Source organism: Acanthaster planci, linkage group LG07 (genome assembly GCF_054643075.1).
Source record: "Acanthaster planci isolate LZ-2023a linkage group LG07, COTS_SCS, whole genome shotgun sequence".
NCBI classification, from domain to species: Eukaryota; Metazoa; Echinodermata; class Asteroidea; order Valvatida; family Acanthasteridae; genus Acanthaster; species Acanthaster planci.
The window spans coordinates 17,869,660-17,889,660 of record NC_141783.1 but is presented as its reverse complement, the minus strand read 5'-3'; the positions used below and the strand labels follow the sequence as shown (position 1 = coordinate 17,889,660).

Sequence of the window (20,001 nt, the reverse complement as noted above, 5' to 3'; positions counted from 1 at the left end):
TGAAGAGATGTGACTGTGCTCTATGATGCAAACATAGAAGAGGTCACCTACATGTAATTAAGGACATTTGAACCGAGTCCAGACTAACTGTTGGACCACTTGTCTCTGGTTGACACGGAACACACACAATTTTCCTTATTTGTTCCACAGAGGATGTGTACACTCGTTTAAGAATTCCGTTTTTCATTTGCACTGTTGACGTATTATTGCATCGTGCTTAGTTGGGTCAAAGCACGGAAGACGATCCCACACACAGACACTGCTACCGTGTGGAAACCCTCCCCCCCTTCCGCAAAAAAAATAAACCTGAAATGCCTTTCTTGAGTAATCAGAATTAAATTGGGGAGCCCACACCATACACAAAAGTGAGAAAACGGCTGAAACAAAAGAACTCAGGGGGAAGAGAGTGAAAATACTGATATCTAAACTCAAGAGTTGTGCCTCCCTACCTATTTAATAGGTGCCATAAATCATTTGCAAGCATGAAGAATCTGCAAAAAATGCCCCCCAGCAGCTTTTTGGGGAAGACAACCTGACATTAACTGGTTAAGCAGTAATGCAAATCTGACACAGTCCTTAGAGGAAGGGAAAAAACCAATGTGATCAAGTAGTACTGAGCTTAGGAAGGGATAGCCTGAAAACAGGATAGAAATAGCGTTAGTGCAATGTAAAATCATCTTTCATTGTTGTGTTGGTTCCTGAAAACGGTATCAAATTACTCATAAAACTCAAATAGTCCCACTCCGTATGTGCCAAAGTGCATTGCCTTTGACCCAGTCCGTACATGTACATATGTGTTTACCACCTAAAACCGAATAATAGTAATTAATAATGCATTCATTTACATGTATAAAGCGCACATTTCATACAGATATGTTTAAATGCACTGTAGAATGAAGACATTAAATGTGGTCAAGTGAATGGCGTACAAGGGTGCCTCAGGCAGCGGCCAAACGACCCACATCCACCTACATTTATATAGAGGAGACAACAAGAAGCAGTTACAGATTAAGAGGTGGCAGGAAAACCCCAGAGAAGAAATTTCTGGGTAAAACCTATGGAATCAGGTAGGGACTGAAAACCCAATCCACATGTGGACCGAGCCAGGAATCGTACCTGGGTGAGGTGAAAGAGTTGAAAGGCGAGAAAAGAACTACTTAGCCAACCGGACTGTCTGACTGAATTAGCAAAAGTTTCTTTAATGCCTGCATAATTATCCCTTTGGTGCAGCATGTTAAAACAAATGCAGCTAGAAAAAAAAATTCAAAATGTTGATGTGCTCTGCTCTCTACTTTTTAACAGATGAGCGACAAAAGGACCTTGAGTTTCTCAATTGCTGTCCGCACCCGTGGCGAGAACTATGACACAGAGAGCACCCTTCAGCTGACTGAGGTCAAGCCCCCTTACCGGGAGCGGCTTCTCAAGCTGGTGGCTGATGAGGTCCTGACGAACGACGAAGACAGGAGGAGTTTCCTTGGTAACTTCGTCTGGTGTCTTCCCCCTCTAGTCATGCTGTCTATCAGCTGCATTGAGGTGAGAAACTTTGCATTTCTGCTCCTTTTTGAGGTGGGGGACGGGGGGTTGATGAAGTGTTGGAGTATTTATTCATTATTAAAGGGAATCATTATTATCATTTCTGCAAGGTATTATCCCCCAAATAGGTAAGCGTTCAGTAATTACCTCCAGCATGTTCAAGTGAATCATAATCCGTGCTGTTGGCTTGCTTTACTGAGTAGTGAGCACCCACATGTTTTTTTTACAAATTGCTAAAAATATGCCTCATTTTCATCAAAAAGCCATGTGTATAATAGAAACTGAAAACAACTTAAGTTACAGAGCTTGTCTTATCCTAGAAACAGTACTGTGGTGACAGCTGGGTATGTAGTTTGCCCCACAACAAACTAGTCATAGGCTCTTGTCTAATACAATCAATTCATTTGGAATTTGTCATGAAACACTCACAAAAATGTTGTCTTTTCAAGAAGATTCCAGGTCTGGGAAAACAAAATGTCAAGTACAAGGCACCAGTAAATATATCTATGATTTGTTGCAGTCAGTTTGGGACTAATAAGCTAATACTTGGTGATTCAGACTGCAGTTAACCACTTGCTGGCGGGTGCTTTTAAAAATGCGGTGCCTACGTACGGGTGATTTTTTAATATCTTTGATTTTCAAACATCTTCAGAAATTCTTATCTTCTTTTCCTGAACGCCTAAACCCCATTGAGTAACTGTCTGGGGCTTCTCCAATCTGACAGACAACATCTATTGATGCCCAAGTATTTCAGCCTGGTCTGCCACCTTGTAAAAAGAGCTCAGATTGTGTGGTGTTACATAAGTTTCCTTTGTTCCCGAAACTGGAACAGTGCGCTGCTGTTGTCTTTTCAATAGGGGCCAGATTAGCGTGCAGCAGTATTGTATCGCTCATGGCTGGAGTGCCGGAGCGCTTTTGTCCCTGGTGGTAATCTGCTCACGCTGAATGCCACAAACAGTGGTATAATCTTTCAAAACAATGACGGATTTCCTCCGCTATTGACAACTGAAAAACTATTGGCAATTCCCAGCAGCTTGGTCTTTTGTTCCAAGTATGGTCTTTTGTTACAAGGTCCAGCTCTTTTGTCCGATTTCGGGCACCCCAGCTATTCGTACAAACCCAAGGTTCCAGAAACTGGGTTTCCCAGTAGCATATGGTTAACAACTGCTTCCTCCACTTTCTTTTTCAGGGTTCATTCAGTAGGTTGATTATTTTTTATTCATTACAAAATTTGTTTCTCTTTTAGTGACTTAAAGGCAAAACATTAACATCAGAAAAAAAAAAAGCCAAGCAGTGGTCACTATTCAATTCATATACATGTACATGTATGTTTGGTGCAGAGTGCATGGCCAAATGCCACAGGCTGGATCAATATTTTAAAATCGATATCAGGGCACTGAATATTAGGAGCAGGATTAGGACAGCATAATGGATTGAGAATGTAAAATCAAGACAAGGAAAATAGAGGATAAAAGCATCATAATTGAATGATATGTTGCAAAAGTATTCACATCAACTGTTGCCTTTCTAGTATCCTTATTGGCTATCATTTGTTACTAATGAAAATGAACGGGACGAACAGCCTATTTTGCAATGGTCAGACAAAGCGCGTAGCAAGAGGGATCAGCACATAGAGACAGGCCCCTTTAATATTGTTCATGCAGGTGACCGCAAACGTGTTAGAAACTGACACATTTACTGATACAGGCCAGCACCATCATGTGTGATATGCATGACTTCGGCAGTCCCATGGGAATCTTTGACGGTGCATGGCTGATGACTGTGGTGACAATGCACGCTAAGAATAGCTTTGCGAAAATCCACGAGATGCCTTTTGTGAAGTTGGATTTCATAACCAACGATAATTATTATACATTTTAAGTCTTTAACTTTTGAATCCTGATAAATATTTGCCTTGGTTAAGTCACTACTTGTAATAACTTAACAACGGATCCAGAAAAAAAGAAATTAGACCTTGATATCTAGGATACTTATCAAAGATGAGGCTGCATGTGCACAGTGCTGTCATCACAGCTTTTGGTAAAACTGCACAGACTGCATCATGCGCCTGAATGTCTCTTTAATAATTACATGTATGCATCATGGCTTTTGTGCTCTATTTAATTTGCTCAGGGTTGTTTGGTGTTTGTTTGTTTGTTTGTTTGTTTGTCTGTTTGTTTGTTTGTTTTTTTCTTGGACATGATGGCATATACAAGGACTTGCATCACCTGGAAACATCCAGGCATGTCTAGTAACAAGTTTCCTCTCTCCAGGAAACCCTGTAAAATAGATTCAACATGGCGTCCATGGCCTAAACCTCATACATGTACTTGGACAGTTTGAGGATATGCGATGGTCTCAGTGTTTTGTTTTTCTGTTTTTAAAAGGAGGTGCTAAATGTGTCCCCCTCTGGGAAGCTTGTGAAAACAATCTGTGGGCTGCTGAAATGAACAAATGTTTGCATAGCCAAGATTATATTGCCAATGTTAATGACTAAATACTATCAGGCAAATACAGTGTCTGTTCCGAGATTTCCGGTAAGGGAAAGGGATTGTTGTCATTGGTTATACCTTTGACAAGATGCAGTTTCAAGAGATTTGATTTACATTTTTCTCAGGTTCTGTATGTTAGGTCTAGTAAGTACAAAGCAGATGATACACAAACTCCTGTAGATGAGTGACTGTACACCCTAACTGTCTGCATGATGGACTTTATATCACTGGTCATGATGGGGAACTTTTGCGAAGCAGATAGCTCTTGTGTGTGAAGGCTTAATTGGTAAGATTTGAAGCTTTGCATGGTGGAAGAGACATGAGAAATAGGTTTGCGGGTACACCATGGAATCAGTCTCTTTTGGGCGAGGTGTGGTTCTTAAAAGAACCGGTGGATGTTAACTCAGCGTTTCGGCCAGTGTGCTCTGGCCGTCTTCAGGAGAGCGTCTTAATTGATGATTTTGTCAACCACAATTGAAAGGGATTTGAGAAATACATGAACATGTATGTTCCTAATTCATTCACAATGTATGCTGTGGTTAAGTTTATCGTTCATCATAGCAGCTACATGTACATGCAGCACAGAGACATAGATGTACATAAGTAAGGAATTCTTCCCAACCAAATATGCCTCTGTTCTCCCTGTCTTCAGTAGCTTGGCTTCTACATTGGCATTGGAGTCAACATGACCCGTACTGACGTCAACACCACCCTTGCTGACTTCTGGACGGGACCAGTGCCCAAGAGCAGCTGGATGATCTTCGACCCGGAGAAGAAGATCCAGTTCTGGAGATTTGCTACATATATTTTTGTACACGGAGGGTAGGTGGAGTTAATTACTCTAGCCAAAGAGGACAGGTGTTATTCCAGCTTTCTAGTCAAAATGGTGCCTGACAAGACCACCATGGAATCTTCTCTTTTTAATGAGCATTTCAGTATTAATTTTGAATTTAGTGGCATCCAAATTGAAGTGTACATGTTTATATTGGGGTTGACATGGTCTTGGCAAAAGATTTGATCACATGTTGAGATGTACATGTAGTTGCTTGTAACAACTTGTGCGTGGTCCTTTCCCACGTGCACAGGAAACAAGCAAAGCCAATAATGATATAGCTGCCACCCCAACGTGCCCCTATTGTACATGTACAAGGAGCTTTTCTTGATGCTCCAATCCAAACAATGTGTGCAACACTGATGGCCACCTTTCATTTTGAAATTTGGAGGAACATCAAGCCCCATGTGAAGTAATAGTGGCTATATACGTGTACTCCGTCTTCCAAACCATAAGCAATTCTCCAAACACCTCTTGGCGACAAACGAGATTTATCACATGGTACAAGCCTAACTTAACTTTGCACTATGTTTAGGTTATGTTTTCACTTACTTGCATCAAGAGAAACACTCCATTTATCTTTTCTTCTTACAGCATAGAGCATCTTCTTTTTAACTTAGCTGTGCAAGTTTTACTTGGTGTTGCCATGGAGATGGTCCATGGGTCACGGAGAATTGGTGGTCTTTACTTATCAGCAATAGCTGCAGGTAAGATGTGTTTATACATGTAATTCAGCAGAGACTTTACAAAACTGGACTTTGCCTGTGACTTTATTCTTCTGTTTTTTGCAAATTTTGTGCCCCTGAGGTAAAAGGCTTTGCCTCATTGAAGCACCATATTCTGCTACTTGAAAAGTCCAGTTGCCTGATGTGAGGATAAACTTTAGAGAAGTTTCATTGAGTTCCAGTGATGGGCTTTCAGAACTCTGAACTCGAGAATGTAGACAAAGCTAGTTTATTGAAAAGGGCTTGCAAAATCAGAAACAGTTACAAAGGTGTTCTTGCATGAACCACAGAGGGCGCCAAGTTGTCTTCTCAGTTGGGCTAAATCAACTGGCAGTGGCTTGGGGTAACATGAATCTATTGGAAGTGGCTGCAGCCACTACCGTGTATCTATAGGAAGTGGCTGCAGCCACAACCATGCATGTGTAGGAAGTGGCTGCAGCCACAACAATGCATATTGTGGAAGTGGCTGCAGCCACTACCATGCATCTAAAGGAAGTGGTTGCAGCCACAACCATGCATCTCTAGGAAGTGGTTGCAGCCACAACCATGCATCTATAGGAAGTGGTTGCAGCCACAACCATGCATCTATAGGAAGTGGTGGCAGCCACAACCATGCATCTATAGGAAGTAGCTGCAGCCACAACCATGCATGTGTAGGAAGTGGCTGCAGCCACAACAATGCATCTATAGGAAGTAGCTGCAGCCACTACCATGCATGTGTAGGAAGTGGCTGCAGCCACAACCATGCATCTATAGGAAGTGGCTGCAGCCACAACCATGCATCTATAGGAAGTAGCTGCAGCCACTACCATGCATGTGTAGGAAGTAGCTGCAGCCACAACCATGCATCTATAGGAAGTGGCTGCAGCCACAACCATGCATGTGTACTGTTGTTTACAGACACATGTTTATGTATGTCCGCTTTTCTCGACATACCCCCCCCGTAGGGTGTAAATTGTCTGCGGAAGGGATGAAGTTGTTAATCTTAAGCACCAGTTTCAGCTGCTTTGCAAGAATACTTTTGCAAAAACAGGCTTTGCTTATTCGCACCATTGGTTTCTCGTAAGTTTTGGCACATTTCATGAGCAGGAAATGTAGTGCTGAACAATTGAACACTAACAGTGGTCTAATTTTTGTGAGCCAAGTGCCCTCTTTACCTACAGCAATATCCAAGCGTGTGCCTGATTTACTGTCTTGTATCTGTGTTATCATTCACCATGCAGGGTCCATGGGTTCCTCTGTCCTCGACAGGACAAGTTTCTTATGTGGGGCTTCAGCAGGCTCATATGCTCTCTTGTCTGCACACCTTGCTAATGTATTGCTGGTGAGTTGATGTCTGCCAGTTTTCCTGCGTTTTTTAAGGAGTGGCATTGCCTACAAAATTACTGATTTTCATACTCTGTGTCCCCCCCTCTGTGTTGAACAATACTTCTCTGAAATCTTTACTTATGTTGTGCCTTGAAATAATATTCATCTAACCCCTTCGCGCAGGGAATTTCTTCCCAAAAGCCGACTCCAAGAATTCCAGCCTCGCTTGACCCTGCAGGCCACCGGCCAAACCGCAAATTCTCGGTTTGTGGCCCTGTGTGCTCTGCACGCTTTGAATTACACAGTGAAAAGGCTGATTGTTCGGTTTCATGTGGCTCTACTCACGCTTCCACATTCCCGTTGCCTCTTTTCAAAGTGGGGACTATTGTGAAGCTGGTGATTATGATGCAAATTCGGTCTTTTCATTTCTGGGCTACACACAAAGACCAATTACCATATACACAAGAGCCTTCTTTCTCCGTGTTCGCTCGAATGTGGGCTGAGAATAATAGCTGAAAAGCGGGCTGAGGATCTCAATTTTTACGGCATGTCTAGCCGCCTCCCGGCACGAAGGGGTTAAAAAAGAAGATTATCAATGTTTTCACAACTGTGAGTTGATGCTACATACAATGAAGCTTTGATGAGAAACCAATAATGAAATGGGATTCAATAAGAGATCAAGAATGGTATGACTTTGAATGTTGAGCAAACAAACAGTTTTTTCTGGAAGATCAAACCAACTTTGCTTCCATTGAAGCAAATACTATTACCCACCACATCCCTGTAATCTAAACCTGGTGGTATTCAGAACAATTGACAATTGCACCCTTAACCCCAACTGCCAAGCATATTGTTTGGCTTACACTACACATTACTACTAAATGCTAAGTAATAGTCTGAGCCTGAAGGACATAGTGCTACAGATTACTACTTCTGGCTAGGTTACTTCCATTGTTACTCACACAGAGAACAATAAAGCCATGCATTCATAGTGCCAAAGCACTGTATGGTACATTGTCTTATCTATTGTATCTTATGGCATCACAGAACAATAAACTCATGTCCTCTTACAAGCGACAGGAATGAATACTACATTTTACTACCAGTAGTAATTTGTAGTATTATGTAGGGTTAGGGTTAAAGTAGTGCTCAAGATTTATTCAAATTTTCTGAATATTCCTTGCAGAATTTTTCTGAGATGAAGATAGGAGCATTGAGAGTGGGTGTTATTCTAGCTTTAGGTAAGAACAACGTTAGAGTGAGATTAGTGCCAAATGTACAAAACCAAACCCGATATACCATCGTTTTGTATTTATATGCCCTTGGAACTCAAAATACCTCAGACAGTTTGCGTACTCCAATTGGCCAAGAGGGCCCTATATGGACTACTTGTATCTAGCCATTTCTTTTGTGCTTTCTGCGCTTCCTGTCCTGCAGTAAGCATAGACTTTGGCCTGGCAGTCTACAGAAGGTGCTCTGGTCTCAAGACGGCGACGTCCTTTGTAGCCCACCTGATGGGCATTGCCGTTGGCCTAACTGTCGGGCTTTTCGTCATCCGCAACTACAACCAGCGACTGCATGAACGTCTGATGCTGTGGGTGTTCACGGTCCTCTACATCGCTTTTGTCATGTTCGTCATATTCTGGAACATATTCTACAAGCCAGCAGTATAGCGTCCGGTGACATGCCCTGCTAGAGGCCTCTTCCATCCTGGGTTTGTAAAACAACAAAAACTGTGTATTTATATCAGAAATGCATCCGGGGTGTTTTCACTGAAGTTGATAGTTTGATCAGCTTGAATACCCCGGGGATAGTTTTATTGTAGGAATAACTGGAGGGCTTTTGTAAACTTTGTCGTATCTGCTGAGAGTTTTAGCAGCTTTTGAGAGATATCCAAAGAAAAAAAATTGTTTTCGCACTTAGTGAATGTGAAACATGTTTAGGTGTCTTGCATTGCGTGTTCAAATTTAGTTATTTGGTGTGCTCGAAATCGGTTTGAGTATGTGCTATTGGTAATTGCTGTTAATACTTTATATCCCCTCCATCTTCCTTCGAAATCCACCAGAAGGCTCCGGAGAATTTGGGCAAGAACGAAAAAGGTCAAGCCATTCCACTCTTTGTGCGTTGGGTTTGATACCTAAAATAGTGCATTGAATGTCTGCATGGCGGAGGGTAGTGCACAACTTGGGAGGGTTGTAGCCAAAAATGCCCATCCTGTTAGGATTAAAGTATCAAAGATAGATACATGTAGTGTGGCAAAAGAGATGGTAAATCACATGGTCAAAACAGACAGCACGTTGCATTCTATTACAGGTGGGTAAGATCAACTGCATTTGGACCTGTTTTTTTCTTGACGCATGTAGTTGCCTCTTTAATACTGCATCTTGCAGAAGCTTAGGAAGTAACAACAAGTGTGCTGTCAACTTACATCTTGAAGTGCTAAGCTTATGTTGAGATCATTCTGAAAAAAAAAGCTAAATTTGTTAAGCTGCTGAGCTTGGAAATTTGCAAGTCACCGAAAATCTGTTAAAGAAAAATGGATTACCAGCAAGGAAATCATGGTATGTACATTTGTTGTGATTGGTAGTCTGCCGTTTTTTCTGAGTGCATACATGGAGATATACTGAGCAAGATTGTGTGCTAAGCAGCTTTGTGAAGAGTTGTCAACACTTCTGTGTTCGGGATAAGTTGGTAAAAAATAGAAAGATGTAACAGGTTGATGTGTTTCTACTATTCTGAGCACAGTTCAGAGGGTTTTCCTTAATCTGGACTTCACCTGCAATTTTTTGGCAAAGTTGCCCAAGTTTGAAGGGCAGGTGTGTGCATTGTATTTGTTTATTGATCACCTTGCACAAAATCAACAAGGAAACATACTCCACAAAATAAGAATTGAAGTCAGGGACAAATGAGAACTTTGTTTACAAGCAGCCATTATTCTACACTGAAATATTTTGCCATTGCAAAAAGGTCATTGAAAACCCTTTGTACTGCCAATAATTTTCATTTATAAATGAAAAGTGAAGTTTAAAAAGGGCGTTTCACAGTAGGCCAATCACAATGCGCGAAATTTGTCGACCCAATGCGCGTTTGGAAATGGTCAAAAAATTTCGCCTGTTGCGATTGGCCAACGCATCGCAAACTCTTGGAGGCGCACTTTTGTGAATTGCCCATATTAGGCATGGAGGTGTATGCCATATACTGAAGTTACCAAAACCTGCGTGTCGATTTAGGGGGCTGTCCAAGTGTTAACTGTATTTTCAGGGTATCACAAAACACACGTAGGATTGGGTTGAGGGCAACCTGTCATTTCAGACACGGAAAACAACACTAACTGTTTAATTTAAAATTATTTTTGTGTTGGTGAATTGTTGAAACTTGTGAAAAGTCTAAGGCACATGTAGTTGTCATGGAAAAGGAACTCTGGCAATCCACATGGAGAGTCAAACCTTTGATCTGACATGCTTGAGATTGATATAGCATCTTTGATTAAAAGCCTTCACAATCAACCATTATTTGGTCCTCTCTTAATTCTCCAGAGGAGAATTAAACTCTGAGCCACCTGTTGTACTTGCTTCAGCATGTGTGCACACTTGTACAGCGGTAATTTGTGTTTTCTCACTCGATATGCTCATCAAAAAAAAAAAATTAATAATACTGAGCTGGAAACTTCAAAAGTCAGGGACCAACAATCAGTAAGTTGGGGTTTGGAAACTGTCAGTTCAACTCACACGCACCTGCAGATATGTGGAGAGCAAAATAAACCCTGCCGAAATTGGATACAAGTTTAGTTTTGATGTAACCTTAAATCAACAACTACTTCAGAAGTGCCAAGCACAAGCGCTTTGCATTCACCTACATGCAGTGTGATTTTGAACTGAATGCGTTTGCAGGTAAATTGCTCCCTCTGTTTCAAACAGGGCTTGTAGGAGAGCGAATTAAATATGCACCAACACATGATGTATCCAGTTCGTAAGTGTGACGTCACTTCACTTTGAACCACGCCCACTGCACGTGTACTGCACAGAGACATGCATTGATCGCTGTTTACATGGAACCGGAAGTTAACAGGCAACTTCAGCAATCGTCCAATGGGAGCCTGCAAATTGTGGCGCATCTGCATTTGTGACGAAGTCACTTACGAACCAGATAGCAACAAAGAAATATAAATTACTGTATAATTAAAACAGGTGACTGTGCTTTATTGATTTTGAGAGGGCATACTGCAGTAGCTGTGCTTTGCCCGTGGTAATTTGCCTGTACATAAAGATTTGGCTCCGGCCACATAGGTGTCATTAGATAATGTGGAAGATTTGAAATACATGTAATATGATACCCTCCCTGGTGGAGGCAGGGATGTGTCTCTAAACAGTGTAATGCTGACTTTTTAACCCCCTGTAAAAATCAATCGATAAACTGCCTAGTATGTCTAAGACGGACTTTGATTGGGGGGGGGACATGACAGTGTTTTGTGGTAAACAGGTTCTTACTCTTGTGAAATAGGGAGTTGTTCTATGTGTATTTATGGAAAGGATAAACAGACATAAAAGAGAGGATGTGGCTTCTTGTACATGCTTAGACCAAACAAAATATACCTGTATTTCTGGTTACTGCTTTAACCCTAACACTCCTCAATCCTTCACCTGTCGAAGGACTGAGGAGTGTTAGGGTTAACCTAGTGAGTAACTCATAACCACTGAGAAATGGTAAAAACTAAAAACAGACTGACACTAATGGCATCATTCCTGGTCCTAATTTTTGCATACACCATCCCCTGATAATAACTGAATTGTATATCACTGGTTTGATATTTAAGCATGTTAAATGTCGCTGTTTTCATTTAGTAATGCTGCTGTTTTCATTTATTACATGGAAACGATCCATAAATAGAAATTACGGTTATCTCATGCTACTTTTTGAGCCTTGAAAGCACAAACACATTTTTATCAAACTACCAACCCTAAATTTTCCACCGAGTGTAATGGAAAACAGTATTTTTTGTTTGGTCTTGTACTCGTGTGGAGGCCTTTCAAATTATGTAATATTTGTTGTAAGGTAAAATTTTATAAATAGGATTTTTTTAACTAAACTCAGTAATATGTATGAATAACAGCAATCAACTAAATATAAATAACATAACTGTGAGATGAGTTTTTATGAAGTATTATTGGAGCATTGTATTCACAGAGTTCACCAGTCGAGACATCGCTGGAAAAGGTTTACAGATTATTAGAGATTGTCATAAACATCCAGACATATGAGAGGCGCATGCATAAAGCTGGCTACGGTAGGCATCGCTGAATCGTTCTCGAGGTAGCGATGTGTGTTTTTATTTACACTGGGCAGGGGGGTGAGGAATGTGGTGGAATATAGGTGACGTTAGAGAATAAGACCCAGTAATAAATTGATTTTTTGAGGGTTTGGGTGGCTTATGATGGAGCAGTGCCGCAGAAATATACGTGGGAGGCCCATACCTCCAGCACAGAGCTGTTTATAGAGATAGCGCTACTCTCTCTATACACAGTTCTGCCCCAGCAGATGACTGGCCCCCTCCCTATTATATCTTGAAATGAGTACAAGATTTATACAGGCCCGTAGTGCATAGTTTCTGTGCACGGGTGGGTCCCCCAACAATTTCACCAGATACGACTGGGTTGGAGGCTAGAACTGGTGTTCCCACGGCTATGGAGCAGCACATTCTGGTGCATGTTCCATTGTTTCATTTCATTGTTTCGTTTAGATCTTTTGCAGGAGGCACGAGTGTTTGAAAGCAAAATAAGAGACTTGAAATAAGCCTATTTACAATGGGAGAGTAATGCTGAAAGATAAATGCATAATTTCAGGTCTGTCCCTTGCCGGTCACCCATTTCATTGGAGACTGCACTAAAAGTGTCATTGCGTACGATCTGCAATAGTTGGCATGCCACTTAAATCAAATGTGCAAGTAATGTTTGTTTTTAAATACACTATAATGGTGTAAAAATTGTTCCAAAAATCGCATTATTTTGGAAGAATTTGATTGATGATCGTAATTGGCGTCATTGGACATTTAGGTAATTCATATCTCCTGTGGTTTCCTGTGTTCCTTTATTGATATGAAAGGCCTACATTTTGAAGGTTTAGAAAACGGCTCTTTGGGGTAAGGTACATGGCCTTTTTTATTACTTGATGCATGGGTTTGGGTATATCTATCTGTATTGGAGTAGCCAGCAGTATAATTTATTGTTAGGTAGTGTAAAAGTCCTCCATCTGAGAAATTCCATGATTGCTGGTGGTTTGCTCTTAGCACGCCTCGATTGAAGATGGCACTTCACCCAATGGCGGATCCAGAAATAAGTGTTTTAGGGAGGGGCCAAATTTGTCCGGGGGAATTTCGGTTATTTATTTAACCCAAGTTTTATAGCCTCTCGAAGGCATGGGGGCGAAATTTTGGGGCTTTTTCACGCTGAAGAAAGCAAAATGAAATCTCAAAATATCGCCTTTTACTCATCTTAAAACATTTCCTCGCCCCCATTTTTCAGGAGTGTGGTGGGTGGTTCATGGTCATTCTTGGATCCACCAAATACATGTACGTCCACTTGAGTTTTCTCCTCCTCCAGACGCCGAACAGTTCTCAGCGCCACTGGTCTTAACATGGACCCGTGTAACTATTAGACTGCAGCTGTTGCCGGGCCCATTTTTTAAGGGGATATTCGAAGTATGGTAAACTGCCATAGAGTTGCACTGACAACTTTTAATTGTACATTGTGGTAAAATAATGCAATTAATGTCTGTAAGATACGTAGGACAAGATCGTTGTAACTGTAGAGAGAGGTAACAGTGCAGTGAAGGGGGCTGGATTCCCCACTTGCTGTCACTGAAAGGCATTTTGGTGTTTCATTTAAATCGTTACTTGTAGTAAAACAGAACTTTAGTTACTTTTAACTTCTTAACTAAGATGATGAATGTTCAAGGTGACTGTAGAAAGCTTCAGTGTTGTACGATATGTTTACGTTACCTCCAGACTCAAAATGAATCGAAGCAGTGGCTGTGTTCACAATTATTATTCATCTAAACGAAAAACCATATTTTTACGAATTGTAAAGGTCTTAGTACCCCCTTTACTGGCAGTAAAAAAATGAGAATTTATAAATACTGTATGCTCAGTGCTTGTCCGAGAGCTTGCGAAAAAAAGTCACAAGCTTACTTGGGTGGGACTCGAACCCACGACCTCCTGCTTATTGGTGCAGACGTCTTAACTACTCGACCACCGAGCTTGCTGTGGTGAGCTGGCCGGTCTGAATCAGGTGTAGCAGCGGGTACTGCGAACTATTTCAAAATACATCTTGACAAAAAAATGAGGTTTCGAACCCTTTTTGAAAGAAAGTACGCGTATTTTCAAAATTGTGTTTAACATCAAGGGCACGCGCATACCTCGCTTTTGGAACGCTTACTTTGATCAGTGTGGTTTGTCTTCCGTCGACAAATATTTTGATGGATTCCTGTTAACTGAATGAAGTGTACAATAAAAATCCATGAACATTTTGTATTGCATAAAAAACTCCATAAATACCCATTAAAATGTAGCCATCCTTAGCCACAGTAAAATAAACAGAATGGGACCAAACTATATTGATTTTAAATCTAAAAGTGATTGGAATCTTTTAAGGAGGTGACTGTAGTAAAAACAAAAAGGTGTAAAAGTGGTGTTTGTAATTTGTAGTTATTTCATTAAAATGTGACAATTTTGTGCCGTGCTGCGTGATACGCTTCAGACCAACTATAGGAATTCAAGGAGCGTGATAGTTTGTATCCCCTTACATGTGACTTTGTCAGAACATGCATCTTACTCCAATGGGACATGAGTTGTATTTTGTTACATACCTTTCCACATGTTTCGTAGCAATTTTGTTACCTTAAGACACAACTCGTAAAACATTGTCAAACATTTACCCCGGTTCTAATAGCGTGATAGGTGTGACACTATGCGTGTGTTTATGGTGCCTTGTCTGGGTGCCAGAATAGTTGGAGGTATTTCCACAAGGCCCTCATTGGGTTTCCTTATGATTTCACGAAAAAGATGTTTGGAATTAACTTCCTCTAGAGGGGGAAATTTCCAAGGTACATACTTATACGTCGCAAATATGGAAGTATTTTATATGAGGGATAAGGATTCTGGTGTAGATGGGAGAGAGTTGGCATTTCACGCACTAATTGTTTAACTCACGATAACAAGGAAATGCCCGAAAAAGAGGCAAAGTTTGAAAGCAGATGTGAGGGACCCACGTGTTGTTGTCGGTGACATCACTGAAAGCCATGCATTGTCTCGTTTCACGTCGGTGCTTGGCCCAAAATGTGCCGAGCAAAGCAAACCTCATGCTTTCTGCAGCCTGTCATTTGAATGAACCAACATTGTGTCGGCTTATTATAGCCCAGTGTTTGCGGAGTATAACATTCCGTTCACAACGGATGTTAGTGCTCGGGAAGCAATATTCCATGAAATCAGACCGTGACTTGCAACTGAGCCATAGTAATTCTGGTTGCACATTGGGTGTGCTTCGTCCTTTGTTCTCATGAGACATAAGTTAATACGTTCTGCGGTCGAACTTTAGTTCCAACGAAAAATTTAAACTTTTTTCAAGTGCCCATCAAGAGTGTCCTTCACTTGGTTTTGTAGTGTCCATTCATGGTTGTGTTCGACTTGCAGGAAAAGCCGATGTCAAACCTAAATCTTCCGTCTGTGATTCCTTCCAGTAATAGAATTGTTAATAAAAAAATTCCGCGTTGCAGCGGGCCAGTTCTAGATGTAAACAAGAGTTGTGTTTCAAATTCATCTGGTTTCCCATTTTCATATTGATGATAGTGTCTAAAAAAGATTTCAGTTTTCCGGAGGGGGAGGCGTTTGTAGTACTTTAATTCTCAGAGGGGCTCCTCAGTGCGCTGCGTGGATTTTCCCTTCAAACAGATTGGCTGAACAGGAAGCTTCCACCCCCCAGAAAGGTACACGGTACCGTAGTACTGTTTCGAAGGTTTTGGCGCTTTTTCATTTCCAAAAAAATGACGCCCCTTCCCCCGCTGAATAGTTGACTCCCTAAAGTGGCGCACTTCAACGTTTCCCACATCTCTCCCCATGCAGTGTTTTCAAGATGTACTTTGCGTGGGGGAGATGTTCATTTCAATTATGGGTTTTGCTTTTACCCGACGTATATATACATTTTCCCCGACGCAAAGTACATCTTGAAAATAGTTTGCGGTACCCGCTGCTACACCTGATTCGGACCGGCCAGCCGACCCTGGCACGCTCGGTGGTAGAGTGGTTAAGGCGTCTGCACTAGTAAACAGGGGGTCGTGGGTTCGCATCCCACCCGAGTAAGCTTGTGGATTTTTTTTGCAAGCTCTCGGACAAGCATCGAGTATACAGATATTATAAAATATATACGTCGGGTAAGGGCAAAACCCGTAATTGAAAATCATGCATGGTGCCAAATCTCCTTGAAAAACGTCAAATTCATTCAGTTAAACATGGTTTAATTAGCTTCACAGTATGCATTCCTTTGAACCTTTGTGAACGATTTCATTTTCATGGAATTTAGTTCGATAATCAAAAAACGACGTCCGGAAATTGGGCACAAATTCAGCTGAGTGTTCCCCGACGGGCTGCACTTGACCAAAATTCAGAGACGTCTACTTTCTCCATTCACATTTAACACGTTTGTTAGAAAATAATTTTTGTATCACAGTACATCACGTTAGAAACCACACTTCGTTACGGTACATCCACAAAATAATCCACCGGTGTCTCGGTCATATAGAAAAAAAATATTTATCCTATAAAATGCTGAGGGAAGTGAACAAGCAGTTGACCACCCCCGTTGACCACTATTCATGTCTTGAATGTTGCAAACAGTGCGGACCCATGCAAAAATGTCGGGATAGTGTGAAAAGATTTGAAACAAGATAACATTATGGGACGGAGAGAACCCCCCCCCCTCGTGTTGGTCATTGTTATACCGGAATCTCAGGAACTCCTCTGTCCCATAAAACGGCAGTATAACAGCGTGTGATAAATGGATGGGATCATTATAATGGAAAAAGTGAACGAATGACCTTAACAATAACAGATCTTGTTGGATTGAGTGGCAACTTCACAGATGCACTAGCTCTTAACGGGTGTCTTTACAGATGTTTAGCAGTTCAACGATTCTATTTCACACTGCTGGGCAACGTTTTTCTTAATGACTAAACCAAAACAGTTCGTTGAAACACGTCGCTTGGAGTGGTTATTTCCAAACTTCAGACTCGTGTTTCTCTTTGGACGTGTTAAAACGGTCACTCTGAAAAAAAGAAACGATAAAGTTCCCCAAAGGGAGAAGAAGGCAATCACTACATGCTTTTACGGGTACTTCAGGATTAGGGGTGAATTAGCGCTAAACTATGTTTTAATTACCAATAGTTCAAACCGTACGCCTAGCCGGGACAAAATAACAGGCCCCACTCCGTTTCTTTACTCGGGGATTGTGCGGATTGCTGCCCCCTAAGGGATCGATTCAAATACAATATTAGAGGGACCGGTTTCTTATACAGGGGGATGGCGAGGAATTTCTTTTTATTAACTTTAATGGCCTTTCTGAGGGTCGAGGGTACATTCGGGGGCTTTTATACGCTCTGGGAACTAAAGGAAGAGAAATGAAATAGCCCCTCCCCCAATAGCCTTCCTCTTTATATTTAAAAAATAAATATCCCTTTTCAGTGGACCATGGATCTTGTTGGCCCCTCCCTGGATCCGCCATTGTGCGCACCTCTACATGTATACCACGGGATGCGTCGTGTGATAAAATGCGTTTTCTAATGTAGTTGGAAACAAAGCATTTCACATACAGCTGCTTCTCTCCGCTATCACAGCACAGGGATAGTAACTGTGGTCGAAGAGGTGCAGGTGATTTTTGTAAAGCCCACAATGGAACTTAAAATCACATGGCATTCCCTGCGTCTTCAAATATTCCACTGGCCCCGCCTTGATTGAGCTATTGTTCAAATCCTGAACATGTGGAGCCCACCAATAGAGAAGCACATTTCTCGGACACAATCATTCCAAATTCTAGCGGCATTCGCGCAGGTACTGGATAAAAAGCCTTGGGCGTGACTGGTTGGTCGTCATTTCTGCTTGCTGCATAGTCGCTGGCCGTGCTTCGTCGTAAATTTCAACCATCTTGAGCTAATTTCATCGACTCTAGAAGAACTTGCCGGTAAGCACTGGAGTTGCATCTCCAATTTTAACAGCATTAATCTGAATAGCCTTCAAACCTTCAATACGTTTGCTTTCAACTTATTCGCACACTACGGGGTCGATATTAAGATAAAGATGTCTTGAAATTTTTAGTAAAGGGTTTCTTAATTTCATTCAAAATTTCACTTGGTTAACCTGAACGTAAAGGATTGCGGTCATACAGTACACATTTGCTTGACAGACCAAAATTTGTTTCCGTTTTGCAGCTTACAGTGCGCATCCACCGCCACCCCTGCCTACAAAACATGACAAAAGCATCCAGCCGCGGTATGGGTACCGTAGAGAAGAAAGCTGCCGCCAAAGTGAAAGCGCCCACTGCCACCATGGCTGGAAGCGGCAAGAAAGATAAACACAGGAAGAAGAGAAAGGAGTCCTACAATGTCTACATCTACAAAGTCTTGAAGCAGGTAAAATGTGATTTTGACCTTCCGTCCCAGCATTTCTAGCAATTTCCAAGTCGCCAAAACCTTGGGTAAAAGTTCGCCTATATACAACTGATTAAGGTGCCTTCATTTCCAAGTTACTCGGAGAATGCATCGTACCTCGGTTTCAATAACAAGAAGGAAAGGGCCCGCTTTGAATCACTAGATGTGTCGAGGTAGACTCGTGTGACTGCATTTAAGTGCAGTCTGGAGTGAGAATATCGATGGGCCACATTCGCTATGCCCACCGAGATGCCGAATAATCTACAGTAGTTGCAATGCACATTTTATGCAGACCTCCATGTGAGCCTTTCGTATCTCATTCAGCCTCGGTTTCGATTTTTATTTTGACTAGTTTAAAGTGTGTTTTGCTGCGTATTTGGTGTTTATGCAAATAAATGAGAATACCCATAAACATGGCTGTTAAGTCGTCCCGGGAAAAATTTGTGTTGTATTGGTTTAGGCTAAGCACAAAAACTTGTTGAAGATTTTGCTGGCTTCGGTTTTCTTTTGTGATTCATTGTGTACCGTTGTAACGATAAGCATGAAACCCGTTCTCGAATGATTTCAGTAAGTTAATTTGGGGTTCAAAATTTTAACAACCTATGCACTGCAATGATTGTGGATGGCATAAGAGCAACAGCGCCCTCGGTTGTCAAGGAAAGCGTAGAGTTTTTGAAATTCCATTTTCAATGCATTAAATGGAAAGGAACGTGAAATAATCTTCATACGAGTATAAAGTTGCTGAAAAGATGTCTTGGAAATTTATTGCTGGCGACTCTTGTGGCATCCTAATACATTCAGAAGTTTTACAATTCTTTAAGTCGATCATTGGACTTGACCGTTTCTTCCCTTTTTACAGGTCCACCCAGACACGGGCATCTCGAGTCGGGCCATCAGCATCATGAACAGCTTCGTCAACGACATCTTCGAGCGGATCGCTTCGGAGGCTTCCCGCTTGGCCCAGTACAACAAGAAGTCTACCATCAGCAGCCGAGAGGTGCAGACGGCCGTTCGTCTCCTCCTGCCCGGCGAACTGGCCAAGCACGCAGTCAGCGAAGGCACCAAGGCAGTCACCAAATACACCACTACCAGATGATTCCGACCAATCATCAGACGCCAGTTTAACTCGACCACCGTTTAATAACTGGACTTTATTAGGCCTATAACAATAAGTCTCGCCTTCAAGACCCAGTTATCACAAAATGATTGGACTTAAAGGTATCGGACAAGCGCCGATTTATTGTAAATAATGTGTATAAAAATGTTCAGTGTTTTTTTTTACTTGAGTTTGAAATAAATTAACCTATTCTCTAATGATGTATTCATCCCTTTTGGGTTTTTCCTTTCACTGTCTTTGTCTTGTTCATATAATTCTACAGCATTTTCAGTACAGAATGCTCATTGCGATATGGTTGCGAAAATT

General features: G+C 41.5%; 2 protein-coding genes across 4 annotated transcripts in view; both read left to right on the top strand.

Moving 5' to 3' along the window:
• LOC110980237 (rhomboid-related protein 3-like) overlaps window positions 1-15,680 on the top strand; it is a 45,518-nt gene extending 29,838 nt beyond the window's left edge. For all 3 annotated transcript variants that reach the window (XM_022236726.2, XM_022236725.2, XM_022236715.2), the window contains 6 exons: window positions 1,303-1,533; window positions 4,681-4,847; window positions 5,452-5,564; window positions 6,806-6,906; window positions 8,077-8,131; window positions 8,328-15,680. In XM_022236726.2, the coding sequence (XP_022092418.1) occupies window positions 1,303-1,533; window positions 4,681-4,847; window positions 5,452-5,564; window positions 6,806-6,906; window positions 8,077-8,131; window positions 8,328-8,563 (903 nt within the window). In that variant the 3' untranslated portion in view covers window positions 8,564-15,680. The remainder of the gene's footprint in view (window positions 1-1,302; window positions 1,534-4,680; window positions 4,848-5,451; window positions 5,565-6,805; window positions 6,907-8,076; window positions 8,132-8,327) is intronic.
• Window positions 15,681-18,002: 2,322 nt separating this feature from the next.
• Window positions 18,003-19,892, top strand: LOC110980244 (late histone H2B.L4-like). Its single transcript, XM_022236747.2, has 3 exons — window positions 18,003-18,112; window positions 18,360-18,560; window positions 19,438-19,892. Exons 2-3 carry the CDS (start codon window positions 18,399-18,401, stop codon window positions 19,672-19,674), a joined length of 399 nt encoding a protein of 132 aa, XP_022092439.2. The 5' UTR covers window positions 18,003-18,112; window positions 18,360-18,398; the 3' UTR covers window positions 19,675-19,892.
• The last annotated feature ends 109 nt before the right edge of the window (window positions 19,893-20,001 follow it).

Coding starts and splice junctions, on each gene's coding strand:
- LOC110980244 (XM_022236747.2), top strand. CDS start 18,399: ATGACAAAAGCATCCAGCCGCGGTATGGGTACCGTAGAGAAGAAAGCT. Junction 18,561..19,437: donor TCTACAAAGTCTTGAAGCAG/GTAAAATGTGAT, acceptor CCCTTTTTACAG/GTCCACCCAGACACGGGCAT.